Genomic DNA, 17,348 nt, shown 5'->3' on the forward strand with positions numbered 1-17,348 from the left:
TGAACACAACATTAAGAAATGTGTATGTGTGAGTGGGCGTGTGCATGTGAGTGTGTGTGTGTCGCACATTTTATCACAGTAAGTGAGCTTATATCACATATATAATATAAGGTGAGAGAGTGACAATTTTCAATTTCATATTTGCAAACTGTGTGTGTGTGTGTGTGTGTGTGTGTGTGTGTGTGTGTGTGTGTGTGTGTGTGTGTGTGTGTAGTTCTCTTACACTCACTCTGTTACACACAGCTACCATCGCTTTCAATTGACTAAAATTTTATATTAATAATGTAAAATTAATAATGAACCGACAAGTATTTAGCTCTGTGTGGGAACCAAAATGTGCTCACATGGACAATAATACAGTTTTGATATTGTGGCGTGTGCGTGCGTGTGTTTGTGTGTGTTTGTGTGCGGGTGTTCATGTGTGTGTTACTCTTCTATTGTGTAATATGTTGGGCTATGGATCTGTAAAAAAAAAAAAAAAACAAAAAAAAAAAAAAACATCGTAGTATGTAGTAACCAATAGGAAAATGTCATCAGTAATGAATCATAAGTGAAAAATGTCAACATTGTTTATGGGGTCAAAGGAATTAAAAGTAAATAAATACAATATTATTAATTAAATTATTCCACAGATTAATTTACACTTGATGCTTAGAGCGAAAGGAAAAATACATATTAAGGCATAAATAGTTATAAACACTTATGGGACAACAGAAGTGAGGAATGATGTCATGTGACAATCGTGCATATTAATCATTTTGTGTAAAATTAACAGTTTTTGGAGGCAAAAGAAACAAGTATTCTCTTATACATACATACATGCATACATACATACATACATACATGCATACATACATATATATATATATATATATATATATATATATATATATATATATATATATATATATATATATATACGATTACAAGAAGAGTGGTAACAGCTCCATGTGTGCACACACGCGAACACACACACACACACACACACACACAGTGCTCAGCTGGCAGCGACTGTGAGTGGTGAAGTAACACACCAGGCTCTGTGCTACCAGGCAGAGGTAATTGGGCCAGATTACCAACCAGGTGGAAACATTCAGTCTTCCTGCTTCTTTTTTTCCCATCTATCCCCTCACTTGTTTCTTTCGCCTTCCCTCCATCATTTTCCTTACTGTTGTTTTGGTAATCAGTATGGGCAAATACAAGACTTGTGACACATTTTTAGTTTAGTCATTCAAAACATGGCCTAAGGTTTTAGACTCTATATGCACATAAGTTGTATTGAGTGATACTGAACCTTTTAATGTGCGAGCATGAATATTGATTTGAGGAACTCACGAGATGACTTTTTACTAACAATATTTTGTCTCACTTTTGCACGGTAGCTACTTTTCTTTACTCTCTCCCCTTAGCTCCTTAGCTCTCTCCTTAAAGGAGAGACACAACAGACTACACAGCAGATAAAGAACAAATCAAAGATCAAAAGACAGAGAGAGAGAGAGACAGAGAGAGAGAGAGAGAGAGAGAGATAGAGAGAGAGAGAGAGTGCGCTCTAAGCCGACTCATGCCTGAGCAGAGCACTAATTTAAACTACAAGCCCTGTGAAAGCCTGAGGGCTGCAGGCCACTCTCCATCACACACAGCACGGCTGAGTAGCGCTGCTGGACAGCAGAGGAGGAGGATGAGTGCAAAAGGACGAGTGCTGGAACACAGCAGACGACCTGCAGGATCATTCAGATAGGATCCAGGCCCAGCGGGATGAGCGTGGAGAAATGGAAAGTAAGCCAAGCCGGGCTCCTCAGTGTAGAACTCTTCTTCTATGCAAACATAAATGTCAGTCACAGTATATCCCCCTTCAATAAAATAAACATTCGGGGCTGTGGGTGCATGTGAGTATGTGTGAGGCGGAGAGAGAGAGAGAGAGAGAGAGAGAGAGAGAGAGAGAGAGAGAGAGAGAGAGAGATGGTGCTTCTTAATTTAGAGTGAACCTTGAAGTTCAGTGGTGTTTGTTGCATCTATGTGCAGCCCAAAGTACTCCTGAACTATGGTTCACACACACACACACACACACACAAACACGCACATGCGCGCGCGCACACACACACACACACATACACACACTGGCCCTCAAAGAGCATCCCAGAAAGCTCTTCTCATTGATTTCCAGAAATATGCGGGGTCTTTTAAGCATTCCTCCCACCAACCATGTCTCTGCTCTCTAGGGAGGTGTATGTGCATGCGCGTAAGAGAGAAAAGAATGCAAAGAAAGAGTGCAAATGATAGAGTGAAAGGCGAAGCAAGACCGTGACTTTTAGCATGTTCTGCTTATTTTTCCTTAATTATTACACGGCATAAATCTTCTATTCTTGCTTGTAGGTGAGTGCATTTCTATGGCTGGCAAAGCAGGAGTTCATGGACTTGAACCAGCAAGGGAATAAAGTTTTCTTGAACCAGCAAGGAATAAAGCTAAATAATGCCACATGTGTTCGTTTTCTTTTCTTTTTAATAACTATTTAATATGCAATAGTAGCTGAATTGTGACTGAATATTTAGTTTACTCTAAATAATGTGAGCTTTTTTCCTACCGAATTCAACGTGAAGAAACAACACACATCCTGAGCTGAAAATATGATCTACTGAATAATAGTCAAGGTGTTGTAAACAATAATAAAATAAAACAAAAAAAAAGAAGATAACGATGAAGCAGAAGATCGGAAACATTTAAAGCAATAAAAACGGATATTTCACAATATCTAGTCAACGGTGGAATTTTTTTATGTATTTGTTTTATTTATTTTAAAGTAAGATCTGATATTTGATGTGGATCTGTGTTGTTTGGTCAACAAGCACGCGCGCGCACGCACGTACACACTCATACGTACAAACACACACACACACACACACACACACAAGCGAGAAAGAGAGAGAGAGTGAGAGAAACTGTGCACCTGTACTACATGAGCTAGTGTCAGCCTTTGAACAGACTTTCCACACATCTGCTGAGGAAATGGAGTAGTGGGGCAGAGGAAAGACGGGTATGGAAGAAAAAGGAGAAAATATTAGCAAAGGATCCCCCTGTACATATTATCCAGCATCATTTGATCAGCACGTAATCCAAGCTGTTGTAGCAGTGCAACAAAGTCAGTGAGTGGCGCTGGTGTTAAAAATGGATTCAGAAATTCAGGAATATGAAAACATTCAACCAACCAACACAGAGCCCAAAAACTCTACTTAAAAACGCACACGTAAAACAAACATTTGCTCGAGAGTGCTTATAAAATGAGATGGCCTACTTTCGTGGAGTTTGTTCTGTTCGTTTTATTTTACGACTCTGGATGAGTTAATTATACGGAGTTATTTGCGCGGGGCAAACAGAAATCGTGTGTGAGGAGCCTGAGAGAAGAGGTTAGGAAAACCTAGTGCAAAAGAGTCTCTGCCCAAACTGGCTCATACTTACTGTACTAAATAGTACACTTATTTACAGGCATACGCGATATAGTGCTACATTAAACACAAACTACACACAACACACTTCTTACATGTAAGACGTGTGTTGTGTGTAGTTTGTGTTTAATGTAAGAAGTGTGTTGTGTAAGACTACATGTAAGAAGTGTGTTGTGTAAGGCTACATGTAAGACGTGTGTTGTGTGTAGTTTGTGCTTAATGAAAGAAGTGTGTTGTGTAAGACTACATGTAAGAAGTGTACTGTGTGTAGTGTTTAATGTAGCCTTATAGCCCTGTTAAGGAAAATAAAGCCTACGGTTAGTGATTTGTGTTTGTCGGCTGTAAATCCGCGGTTCAGCGTGTAAGAATGCATTTTGTTAGTCGTGACTTGTCAGTTCAGATCACTTGGTTTGAAATCCAGTCTATTAAACTTCAGGTGTTCATGTTCTAAAGAGTGTCATTTCCAAAGAAATGAAATTAAACCAGCCTCCAGAAACCTATTCAAAATCTGTAGCCTATGCAAAAAAATAATAATAAATGCGCAAATTGAGTTACAGTACCTAAGTGAGCTCAATTTACATAGCTATTAATAGTATGTGTATTGGAAATAACCGGTTTGTTTGAATAGACTACTTCCTGACTTAAGGACGTGCCAATGGCTAAAAAACATAACTGTGGAACAAAATCGGCTTAGTCCGTTTAAGTCTGGTTTCATGTCTCTGGGTGGTCAACTTCTAAAGTTATAGCCTACACATTAAAGAATAAAGAGGTGCATTCGGGTAATATTGACGGATAAAGGTGTGGAAGACATGTCATGAATTTACAAACAGCAATTTTTCTCTTGCGCTTGAATAGCCTATATAGTGCATAGGTATATTTAGGCCTACCAGTGTTTTGTAGGGATAGCTTTTGGTTCATCCGAAATGTAGCTGCAACGGGCACTTCCGCAACATCTTAAACTAATTATAGCTATGTTTGCATAATCACTATAGTCGAGTATTTACATTCACATTAGAGTGACCAAGACGCAATTAGTTCGGCACAATACATACAGGCGAAAACCATGCGCAAGGAATGCAATTTAAAAACCAAAGAAGGCCATCGACCGATCAACACAAAGTCCAAGAGGGAGAAGTGCGCCTCTCATTAGGGAAAGAAGAAAAGACTTCCACCGGTTAGACTACTTTCCCTTATGACATGCACGTTTTTGTAGTCCACTTTGGACTCCTGGGAGACAGGAATTTTTCATGCTCTCCCACACCACATTTGACTTGAATTAATCAGGTGTCTTAATACTACTACTACTACTACTACTACTACTAACAATAATAATAATAATAATAATAATAATAATAATAATAATAATAATAATAATAATAATATAACTGAACTCTGGAGCCTCAGGACTAAAGGTGGGAACCTGTGCTGTATAAAAACACTTGTGGTGTCAAACATTAAGTGGGATTTTAGAAATTAGACAACATTCATAAACATAACTAAACGATGTTAAAAGTGTTAACAATGCGGTAACTATGCAACCTAGTAACAACAAAATATCTCCCTCTACTTTATATGTTAAACCAAATAACACAGTAGGACAAAGCAATTCACCACGCATCTCCGACGAACAAATAGTTCTTAAATCATTCACGAAGAAGAAATCCTAAATGAGTTTAGCATTGCCTCCAACCACAAGGACATTCATTATCCCTAAAAACAAATGCAAAAGGAACCCTAATCAAATAAATGAAGAAGACCATAAACGTGATTCTGAGATTAATCACACATTTAGTCCGCTGCATTTTCTCTACAGAGAGGAGCGGGAACAACATCACGCCAATCTGAAAATGCTTTACTGCATACAATCTTGAGTAGCAGTTACACGATTTTACAACGTAGTCTGTCCCAAACACAAAGACCTAGGTCATTTAAAACAAAACACAAATTACATATGTCTGCAGAATAGGTTTATACATTACGCATGATTAATAATTAATGTGATTTTAACTCGTAGTCATCATTTATACGACACGTTTATATCCAAACAGTATGCGAAACGAGATGCAATGCAGCCGTGTGCTCAAAGTAGTCGGAGTCATACGCCACAGCCACTTGTTAAATCTAATGCATGCACTGTCAAGCCATTCGCACCCCGTCACATCAGCGCTCAATATAGAAACCGGATTTTCTAGCATTACAGAACCCTCTATTACCAAATCACACACACTTATACAAGCGCGGACTGACCCTAATCCTGGACACTGTAAAATATCACACACACACACACACACACACACACACACACACACACATACACACACCGTTATACGGTGACGTGCGGTGTGATAGAACCATTTTAACATTTCTCTACGAAATGATCGCGAAACAAAGAAAGTACAATTTCCCTTAAAACTGTTACTCTTTCATAGTCTATAGTGAACAGAGAGGGGTGTCTTATGTGATTGGCGTCCAGAAATATAATGCATTTTTGAAATTAGATAGGCCTACTACAGTACAATATTGCAATGACGTTTAACTTTCGAAAGGTTTAAGCTCTGGTACTTGGTCTGCCAGAAACACACACACACACACACACACACACACACACACACAGCTAATGTCAGACTCTAATTAGTTCAATAAAATGTTACAATACCGTCTAGAACTGGTACATAAAGTTCTGAAGCAGTGCACAGTAAGCTAATTTCCAAAAGGACTGTAGTGTAAGTATATACCGTCTAAGTAATTTCCCCTTCCAATAAATAACACGTATGTGCAGTCTATAGCCGACTGCTCACAGGTGCGGAGACTGTGCCGAATGCACGCCGAAACACTCAATATACAATAAAACCAAGAGTGTGTACAAAAGCTCAACAGGTCGGGAAGAAAGGCAGCGAAAACACGTACCTGATTGTGGAGGTATGGGGATGTGTGAGGGGTAGTATTTCCCTGGTTGGAAGGCAGCGGGGTGCTGCACGGCTGCGTGGCCGGCTGCAGTGATCCGAGAGGCGGCGCGGTGAGCCAGCGGGCCTCGCTCTGTGAGCAGCGGCGGAGGAGGGCCGAACTCCCGTCCTTCCATTCCAAAACAGCCGATAAATCCGAAATCCAAAGGGGGTAAACCGAACCGACGCTATAATCCCGTTAGGAGTTTTGCTTAGGTCTTGCATTCAGCACTGTGTTGGATCTGACGCCCAAAAAGTAACCTACGTCCCAGTCATATTTTCTGCAAAAAAAAAACAACAACAAACAATTCTTCAAGTCCGAATTGCAAATAAAATCCACACGTCCTGTTATTGTTCCTGAACTGTGGAAGACAACTGCAGTCTTGTATTGAAATTATACTACTGTATAACATAGTATAGCAATGGATTCAAGGACTTAAGGCTTAAATATACTCGTCTAATTTTTTTTATATCTGTCTTAGCAGAGCTGAAGGAGGAAGAGTAGAAGCACAGCCCCAAATTTACCCACTAAAGTCTGTAGCTATAACACATTGGTAGCGCGGATCAGCACAAATTTTACAAATAGCTGTAGGCAATAAAGACTATTATTATTATTATTATTATTATTATTATTATTATTATTATTATTATTATTATTAATCATCCTAATCATAATACTTTTTATTACGCCTGTACGATGTTTAGTATGTATGGCTAAAAATCAAACGATGACGATTTAAGCCAGTTTACTCTACAATGTTCCACTATTACACAAACAAATCTAAATGACGCGCAATTAGTGAAACCCTTTTATTGTAAATTGTATTTTAGATTAAACTGCTGCCCGTGTTCCTGTAAATTCTGAATTTAACTCTTCTACTTCTGTCCACTAAAATTGGAAGTGTGAGCCAAAAGATTAGGCCTCACCATCATCACCTTTGGCCCCAAATCCCCGACTTCACTCAAATCTCGTGTATTAACATGTAAATGACGTACTGCGATAGCACACCAACAATAGGCTCTGTATTATCGTAAATCCAATCAAGAAAAAGAAATACGAGTGAGTTTCATTTCCAGCGAGGCATATAGCTATATCAGTTCTCATGGTGTGTGTCCTTAAGAATGTGAAGAAATTTCATATTTAGAAAAAAAAAAAAATCAAAAGCACTCTGGGGTAGCTATAATGAATGCAGCGATGAACTTCCTTTCATAACAGCACCCCAAATAAAAGCAACAAAGACCATGTGATTGATCGTATATCGACTCGTCATCATTCTTTATTAAAATGGGGGAAAAAATGCCTGCAAATATTCAAAACGAAGGCGAAAAGGCAAATGATGCGCACGTCTCGTAGTTTATCATGTGGCGATCGCATGGGCAATTTTGCAGTCGTCTCCTATAAACTGAACATCGATATCGAGTGACTGGAAATATATCACAGATACACACATACACATGATAAATGCAGCAGTTTCCCATTTTATACACAGACAAAGACGAAACGTAGACGAGCAACATTCCCAAATGAAAGGATGTAAAAGCGATTATTATAAAGCGAGTCTAAACTAGAAGGCAGCATTTTGAGGTTGCACTGCCAGTGAAATTCTATGAAGCTCAATGTGAAGCAGCGCACTTCAGCCTTTCGCTATTATAATGCATACACAAATTCATTTTTGTGGCGTCACTGTAATGACTCATGGAGGTTTAACATGTCTTTATTTAAACTATTAAAAAAAAAAAAAAAAAAAAAAAAACTTTAATGTAAACTCTACAGCAATGGACCAGTATGGAATTGTGGGACATTACTTTGACGGGGTTTTTTTTCTCTCTCTCTTTTTGGACGTCTGTTGAAATCTGATTGAAAACAGTGTTGTACAGTGAGGCGCGAGCACTCTCTGAAACGAGCTGAAACGAAGCGCTCCTGTGATCTACACGCTGGTATCATTGAGTTGCGGGGCTTTTTATATGTATTTAGTTAATATGCGAAATAAGTATTAAACAGAGCATTGAAGTTTGCGATCCTGCAAAATCCATAAGGTACAAAATCACAAATATAGGCTAAGTTAATCGTGTAGTTGGCAGCTTCAGCAGGTTATGTACATTTCAAGGATAAGGATATATAAATTAAATACGTCAACTGGAAATGCTGCAAAATAACCGAAAACTGTCGCCTTTCAGTTCAGCTTAAAATTCAGTCGGTTTGCATTACTTTATTATTATTGAAGAGCGGAGTTCTCACTGATACTGTAAATCAAACTCAGTCGTTGGAGTGTGCAAACACAACTGACAGGCATCATGCGTTAATAAGAATCCACACAAGCCAGTTATTATTATTATTATTATTATTATTATTATTATTATTATTGTCGATGTTAGTAACAGGCACCCATTTGAAGCAGTAAATTAATAGCTTGCACACATTTCTCAATCACCCATCAGCGCGTCAGTATTACAGCCAGAGTAATTCTGCATAACACCAGATGTTCTGCGAGGGAAAAAAAATATGGTAAGAGCAGCTCTGGAAAACAAATGTTTATTATTACACACACAGACTGTATACAATATAAATGAATTACTTACTGGTAAGTTATTCCTTGCATAACAATAAATGGTTAAAAACATAGTGTAAAAAAAATAGGTAAAAGACAGCAGATGCAGAATATCAAACGACATGTGGAAATGGTTATATCCTAGCCTTGTGACTGCAGTGTGTGCAGTTAGAGTTCGGAGATACACCGCACTATAGAGCTTCTACTGAAGCGATCTCGCGTACATGCAGGCTCAGGCTCTTTCCTGAATCCGCTCATGCCACTCAAGGAGACAGGAGGGAGGAGCCAGGGGGGACAGCCTCACCCATTGGTTAAATACCCACATGTCAATAAGCTCGTGCAGAGAGCCGCGGGATAAACATGGGCTCTGATTGGCTGCTAGTCTGAGCCAATGGCGTGTTAGCTATCAGGCAACGAAACAAAACGGTGCGCGCTACATTCAACCTTTCCAGTAGTGCTTCTAAGTTGAGCACAGTCGTAACCACATGTATGTCTACGAGTAGCTTAAAAAAAAGAACTGCACATTAATTCTTCAAGTAATTTAAAGAGAAGGATTTGTTTTTGCAATTGATTTTTGTCCTATAAAGTTATAAGAAAAAAAAATTCAACTTGCTGAAAAGAAATTATGGGCACCCACAAATATCCATCCTTTTTTATACCACGGTTGTCTTTTTTTCTTTGAAGAAAATATAGCTGCTTTGGTTTAAAAACAGTTCTGATCAGAAACATGAGTTAGGCTAACCTACATGGAAAAGAAAACTTGGAATGACGTAGCAGAAAATATGACAGCTGGCTATAGGTTCTTTGTACATATTAAAATCTGTTGGTTTTAAGCATAAAAAGGGTTAAAATTCTCGGGCTTTAACCTGAAACGTGTTTGATTGGCTGGCATGTTGCCAGAACGGTGTCAATCATAGAGTGTAAACAAGGCTCTGATTGGCTGCTGGCCAGTCCGCACTGGGCTGCCTGAAAAAAGCAATTACTGGCCTTGCGGTTTCAAGGCGTCCCAAAGCTGCGTGATGAAAGGAGATAAGAAGGGGCGGTTTCAAGGCCTCCCCTAGGCGAACCTAGCTGGCCCCAAAGCTAAAGGAGAGTCAAGAGTGACTTAATCAAAGGGAATGCGTTAAAAAGGAGGAAATTGCACGTTATATTAAATATAGAGTCTAGATGCGCGGATTAATATAGCTTAATACAGCAGCAGCATAATAAAACCAGCAGACTGCATGGAAATTACTGAACCAAAAGGACAATATCGTGGAGAAAACGCTTTCGCGAACGCAATGGAGGCGAAAGAGCTGCCATCATAATAAATAAGTTGGAGCTGTTTTCTGCGGACTTTCTCATCATTGTTTGTTTAATACATCTTACTGTAGCGTATTTTCTATTGGGGGGGGGGGGGGGGGGGGACCTGGACATTTCTTCACTGTAAGTGGTCTACTTGGTGAAAGAGCTGGAGGCTAAGTAAAATGTAATGTCTCGCCTATCAGTTTACAGGACGGGGTTTTTCGTATAAGCATGAACTAGTGGACGGAAAAACAAAAAGCGTCTAATTTATTTATTAGTTATAATAATAATAATAATAATAATAATAATAATAAGAAGAAGAAGAAGAAGAAGAAGAATTATTATTATTATTATTATTATTATTATTATTATTATTATTATTATTATTATTGCCAGTTCCAGTTGGCAGGCCTACTACGCTATACGTTGTAGATTGTACAATATACAGGCTAGATGACAAATCCTACAAACTGCATCCAAACCTTGGGCTATGTTCAATTGTAAATAAATTGTAATTATTATAATTTTTTTTTACAATAATTAATCTGGTTGTCTGGGAATTTTCTTTGCTCCGATTAAAGACTCAACAGGCAGAATATTTTTATCAAAACTCCATGCGTTTTTAATGATTTTTATTTTAATTTCAACTCCTACCGCAATAAACAAAATGTTAAAAAAATAATTACTCGAGTCACCTGCAAAATATTGAATATCCAAAAAGCTAAAGTAACGACAACTTGAGCATAAAATGATTTTAGTAGTGACTGCATCGTCGTAGGCACTGATTTAATAGATTGGGCGGATTGTACACACACACACACACACACACACACACACACACACACACACACACATATATATATATATATATATATATATATATATATATATATATATATATATATATATATATATATATATATATATACTTAATCGTATTTTTTGCTATGATTATATCAGCATCGACTACAAATTTCGTTGTATGAAGAGCTATGCAATGACAATAAACATCAATCAGTCAATCAATCAATCAATCAATCAATCAATATGAAGTCTTTGCTGTTTCCATCGTTCGCTACAACAGCAGTGTGTTTTTGTGCTGTGGATCTGAACACATCCACAAAGCCTATAGGCCTTGGCGCTCACTGTAACCCAGCAAACTTGTAGAACCATTTTAAACGTTAAACGTGTCTAGTGTTAAACGTTAGACCGATGGCTACAAATGGCTACAAAATTTCCCCACGGCGATTAAATGAAACACAGAATGGATATGTAACTAAATTCGGGCCAGCTTCTGCAGGGTATGCAAGCATACGTGGAAGAGTTCATACCAGTGAAAAGATCACTTCAATTTATGATCGTGACTTAAATGTTTGGGGAAAAATCATGATTATTAAAATGTCTTTTAAAAATTGTAATGGCAATGAAACAATAAAAAATCTGTTCTGCAACTTATGAAGATGCACCTCTTTAAACATACATCTACATTAAATATATTTAGGACACGGAAGCTCCACTTACTCCACTTTATTGGTTTCTTTTCGCAACCTGAAAGGTGGGTGTGGGGTTCGTGTTTAGTGGTGTACTATAGCATAGCGCTGGCCTGCGATACCATGCAACACACACAGAGAGAGACAGAGCGAGAGAGAGAGACAGAAAGAGAGAGACAGAGAGAGAGAGAGAGAGAGAGAGAGAGAGAGAGAGAGAGAGAGAGAGAGAGAGAATTCACAGTGCCAGCGCGAGCTACCCTGCTGTGGGACGCGGGGATAATTAATGCGGAGTGACTGATTGCTCTTGAAACAGACCAGTCCCACGAAGAGCATTGTCCACGATCGGTGGAGCGTCTCTGATTGACACTTTCCCTCCATCTCCCGGCCACATTCAAACTACCGGAACGGGCCGTTTGTCACCAGCGCGGGCCAAGACTGCTGCAGCAAGACCCCGTTATTGTTCTAGGCCGCAGTTTTAAACCGGTTTGAAGCAGGCCGTGTTCTCCCCGCTCCGCTGTTGGCGAGAATATTTCAAGCAGGACGCTCCAATTCCGTGTCTGATCTGATGCTGCTTGCATGCGCATACATGTCCATTAGAGGGCTTGATATGAGCCATATGTTTGATGAATTGTTGTGCAAAGTAAAGAGCATTATAATAAAGAGTGATAATGAGCATTTATATTACTTTACATGTTCATTTATTCTGATCTAACACCAATGACAGTGGATTCCAAGAAACAAGTCGCCTACATTATTATTACTATTATTTATTGTTATCATCATTATTATTATGATTGTTGTTGTTGTTGTATTTTCATTACAATTTAATGTAGGCTACAATACACGTCGACTTAATATTTTAAAACATCAGCAAAATGGTACAAAAAATTATTTACTTTCTAACCAACACGCACGCCATTTTTAACCCTGTATCATACATACAATGACGGGCAAAATGTGCTCCAGTAAGACTGTTAGACAATTTTATGACCCTGTGACCTCTCCCTAAAGTAGCACAGGCAATCTACCTACCGGGTTATTTTCATTGCTCTTACCACTTGTTTTAACCCCGTGCTATTCATCCGTGCACAGCGCTCCAGACCAGTGCTATATGTAAAATCAACATTCGTGATCGTGTGGTCGGGATAGAAGATACTTGGCATGTTAGGTGATTGTCACAACATTTCTCAGCGCTGAGAAACTGTGGCGTGGACGCGGTCAGGGGCGTTGTTGGGAATTCTGGGGCCCCCCGTTTTAATAAAATAAAGCAAAGCTGTGCCGTGGGCCTTTACAGTCGTCGCCACCCTTCACCCCACCAGTGACAGCACTGTCAGGGTGTACACATTTATTTCAGCCGCCACCTACTTTCCCAAACGTGGCTTAGGCCAAAACGGATGCATATAACATATAGGCTGCACTTTTCTTTGGCGTTGTTAAACTAGGATTGTACAAACTGTGCATAACTTTGTAACAGTCGTCTTATAGCCTAATTGTCTAGTCTGGATATCGCAGTCTGCAGTCGATGATGCAGTCAACGAAGAAAAAGCCATACTATAGAACATGTATCACATGAAAGTGTTAGTTAAAATTTCTAAATTCAAAGTGGAAACCTGGGCATCGATGCTGTGTGGCGCTGCTATATTACACCACTTGACTTAATTGAATAAACATACGTGCCCACGAGGGAGGGCACTAAGTCCAATCAGTCCAATCGCTGTCTATAATTTCGAGGGAATCGCGTTTCCGCCGTGTTTAGTCCGGTACCACTGCGAGGTTATCAATAGGAAAACCCATCTGTGTCCAATTAAGGCAAGTATGGGCTCACTCCCATAAATGACACAAACCTCCCTCATTACGACCTGTTTTATTGAAAAAGCTAAAAGTCAAACTAAACGGGGGTAAAGAAGTGTAACAGAATACACTGGACATATGGGTCTCTGTTGGTTTGATTAAAGAAGACCTTCATTATCTTCTTTTCATTACTGTCACGTGATGAAGGAATCATCCAGAAAACCTGGCATGAAAGACAAACCAAGTCAAATAGGTTGTTTCAAGAGTGCAGATGAGACAACTTATCTAGCCTCATATATCAAGGTAGGGCCTATTATAAGAAATGCAGAATATGTGTGATAAATGCTTGCTGAAAATGTATGGTAATTGGTTGATAAGGAGGGAAATTGGGTTAAAACCGAGACACGACTCGGTCCTAAGGTCCTTTGGTTTTTTTTCTTCCGCAAAGCGATTTATTAGGCTCCAAGCCAGATGGTTTAAAATAAGCCTTCATTACTATCGCTTACTCAGTTTAAGATTTAAGAAAGGTCCAGTAGTTTTAAACATTCACGCAAAGAAAACAGCGTATAACGGATGGTGCATTTACTATAAAACTTCGTTTTTCTAGAAGATTGATTCTATTTAAATTGAAAAACCGTACTCCCTTTTGCATTTTTCACGGTTTCGACTTTTTAGGTAATGCCTTCTTTGATTAGGTCTGTTTTGTGTTACCATAGATTCGAATTATATACGATTTAATAATATACCACTTTATGTTGGCTAGATGAACGCAAAATTTGCAGTAAAACCCATTGACACAGGAAAGGCCTTCTCTGACTTCTTTTTTTATCCGCCTTTGAAATGTTCAATAACGTTCAGCGACGCAAAAATTCATATAAAATACCAAAAGCAATGAACATTTTGCCATACAGCATGGCGCTTTGCATTATGCGTTGTAAAGCCTTGAAATCCATTCATTTTAATAGTCGAAATTCCTACAAGCTAAATAGCCTGCTGTTCAAAAGTGTGCATTCAACGTTTTGCATGCCGTTGTCAATCAGGTACTTCAGGCTTTGGAGGCCTAATATGAAAACACTTGCTGGCATCGGGTTGTGAAATTGTGAAAATGTTAACAACGGGTTTTTATTAGAAATGTATTAGAATTCGTTTACCGTGCTATGCTCCTAAAAGGCCACTGTTGTTTATTATTATTATTTTATTACTATTATTATTATTATTATTATTAATGTTATTCATACCACCTTAGAACAAGTGTTTCGTGCTACAGCTATATTGCTCCCACCTTGTGAACCAAAACAACAACCAAAACTGACCTTGCTTCGAAATGTCCAGAAAACGTCCAAAATGCTGAAGGAAGCCTATAATACAAAATTAGCTTTTAGGCAAACAGGGATGATGTGCACGCTTCGCTATGAGCTCCAGACCACGAAGTGTTCATTTCTTCGTTGACTCATTAACATTGCAAAATATATGCATAAGTTAAGCAAACTTTACCACAAATGCAGAATAAGGCCGGCATCGGGCTCACTCACACTACTGCTTAAATTGAATGTAGTGGTCACTTGTAAGCATGGGGAGAAGCCTTATTAAAGAAAGGCATGTGGGGAAAGCCATATATCCGGCGTAAAATGCGTTCATATGTGCTACCAAAATCTATCTTTTGAGGGTGGGAATGAATATATATATATATATATATATATATATATATATATATATATATATATATATATATATATATATATATATATATATATATATACACACGAGTCATAGACTACTGCAACATAATCCAATGCATACGCATTGTATGCTTTCCAAGACATTGACTTAAAAATGTCGATAAATACACACACTAAAAATAGAAATCTAAATTATAGGCTGCGTTACATCTATTTACCTAAATAAGTTTTAGTGAAGCAGTTCAATAGCCTAGATGTATTAATTTCCAAGAAATTGGCTAAGAAATGGTGTTTATCTCAAACGTATAAATAACATAAAAGCTTAAGCACATAGCACTCTTCTCTGAAATACCTATTTCACAGGCTAATCCTAGGCGAGGGCGATAAATCAAAATCTGAGGAGTAGAAAACACCTACCTATAAAAACGCCAATCCGGACAACAAATCTATTCTGAACGGGGACTGGCTATTGATTTACGCAGAGTGGGGCAAAAAAAAAAAAAGAAGAAGAAAACAAGCAGCCAGTTCCGTACATTCAGGCCTTTGTTAATGAAAAGACTTCTGAAGTTTCCCCGCTTTCGTGTATCACCTTCAGAGTCGAAAATCCTAACTGTTTAGGAAAGAAGTTATTAGTTTACGTTCTTGGCTTTACAATCAACCTTCAAGGGGAAAAAAAAAACCTTTGCATGGTCACTCTCTTCTAATCGCCAGTTAAAAGATGATCTGGGTTCTGTCTGCAGCTCCCACTATAATGGAGATCAGTTTAGTGCACGGAGTAAATCTGCCCGAATAGAGCCTGCTGCCTCTGCAAGCCTCTATAAGCACAAATTTATAACTGCCTGACGCGTCCTTCTCTCCCACAATGGAGCCCAGTGACTGAAACTCTAAACTGATGAAGAGATTAACACAGTTTAACATAGGCTATTTCCCCACATGTATAGCATTTTCTTTCTTTTTCTTTAGATGCATGCGGCGCAACCACTTCCTGACACACCTTGTACTGTTGTTTTTGTTTTTTTTCCTTGTAAGATCGCGACGTTGCAACAGGATCTCAATGGGACTACGAGGGAAAGCGACCCCTTTACAAGCTCTTCGGGAAGATCTTGCACGCATTTATTCACTTCTGCTCCTCCATATTGCTGGATCCACCCCCCTTAACTCAACGGATCACGGTCATGGTGGCTTTTTTCGCCAAAAAAAATCACGTGCAGAAATTCACCTCGAACACGCAAAGCATGCGAGTGGGTCGATCTTCACCTGCCACGCTTTTAAAGGCAGAAATAAACGGTGTTCCAGTTTGTTTGCTTGCTTGCTTACTTAAAACATCCTCAAATCACACAGACAGAGATGTTAGGACCATTTGCAAAAACAACACAAACACACGTTCGCTTCGACTGAATTTTACTTAAGTTACAGATTTACCTTGGAGCAAAATAATAATAATAATAATAATAATAATAATGCATCCATTTACAAGTTACCTCCTAAAATAAAATAAACGTCCAACTCTACATGTAGGTTAGAAAACAAACCGTATATTTTAAAATCCAAAATAAGCTTTTTGCCCTGAAAGCGATGCGTATTTCTCCCATAAACCCCGGGAGCGAGTTTAAGCCACACCCTTTCCTTTAATGTCACAGTCTCACGGGTAATGACGTCACAATTTAACCCCTTCCTGTTCACTCAAATTCACAACTCAGGATGAGATCCCTTCGGTGCAAGGTTTAACTTTACTTACTGGGTTATTTAGACCTTTTAGTTTTACGGTTGTCTGTCAAATAACAGACAAATGCATTTATGTTCACAAAATAAAATAAAAAATAAAAATAAAAAATGTACTTTTATGAGGAATTGAACTTACAAGTGTAATAGGTTAAACGTGCTTAACCTATAAGCCAGAGAAGTGTTTAGTTTTTCTCTTTAGTTGAGACTTTGTCCACAAAATACAAAGGCTAACACAGTTGGCTGGCTAAAAATGCACAATTCAAAAATTGAGAGTAAGATTAAACGCTCATGCAGGTACAAAACATGAGATGTACGAACAAATAAGTATAATAATCATAATAATATACAGAATTCCTCAAGTTTGGCTCCAAAATACATTTAAAATCTTCAGTGGTGAATAGGGACAGTGTAGTGCCTGTCTTTGCTGTTGAGCTTGTAATGCCATAA

The 17,348-nt window shown here is 38.5% G+C and overlaps 1 protein-coding gene and 1 long non-coding RNA gene across 9 annotated transcripts in view; one reads left to right on the plus strand and one right to left on the minus strand.

The window, feature by feature from the left end:
* Positions 1 to 16,298, minus strand: part of bahcc1b (BAH domain and coiled-coil containing 1b) — a 94,333-nt gene extending 78,035 nt beyond the window's left edge. For 2 of the 8 annotated variants that reach the window (XM_053684882.1, XM_017483766.3), the window contains exons 1-2: positions 8,964 to 9,185; positions 6,349 to 6,664 (exon numbers count right to left, since the gene is read on the minus strand). In XM_053684882.1, the coding sequence (XP_053540857.1) occupies positions 6,349 to 6,520 (172 nt within the window). In that variant the 5' untranslated portion in view covers positions 6,521 to 6,664; positions 8,964 to 9,185. Of the gene's footprint in view, positions 1 to 6,348; positions 6,665 to 8,802; positions 8,869 to 8,963; positions 9,197 to 14,810; positions 14,856 to 15,593 lie in introns of those variants that run through there. The other 6 variants (XM_053684880.1, XM_053684878.1, XM_017483767.3 and 3 more) reach the window with 6 other exon arrangements.
* Positions 13,441 to 16,476, plus strand: LOC108274009 (uncharacterized). The gene is made up of 2 exons (XR_001814398.3): positions 13,441 to 13,800; positions 16,206 to 16,476. It is a non-coding gene; the product is annotated as an uncharacterized LOC108274009 (long non-coding RNA).
* Positions 16,477 to 17,348: the final 872 nt, after the last annotated feature.

The sequence above is a fragment of the Ictalurus punctatus genome, chromosome 13 (genome assembly GCF_001660625.3).
Source record: "Ictalurus punctatus breed USDA103 chromosome 13, Coco_2.0, whole genome shotgun sequence".
Lineage (NCBI taxonomy): Eukaryota > Metazoa > Chordata > Actinopteri > Siluriformes > Ictaluridae > Ictalurus > Ictalurus punctatus.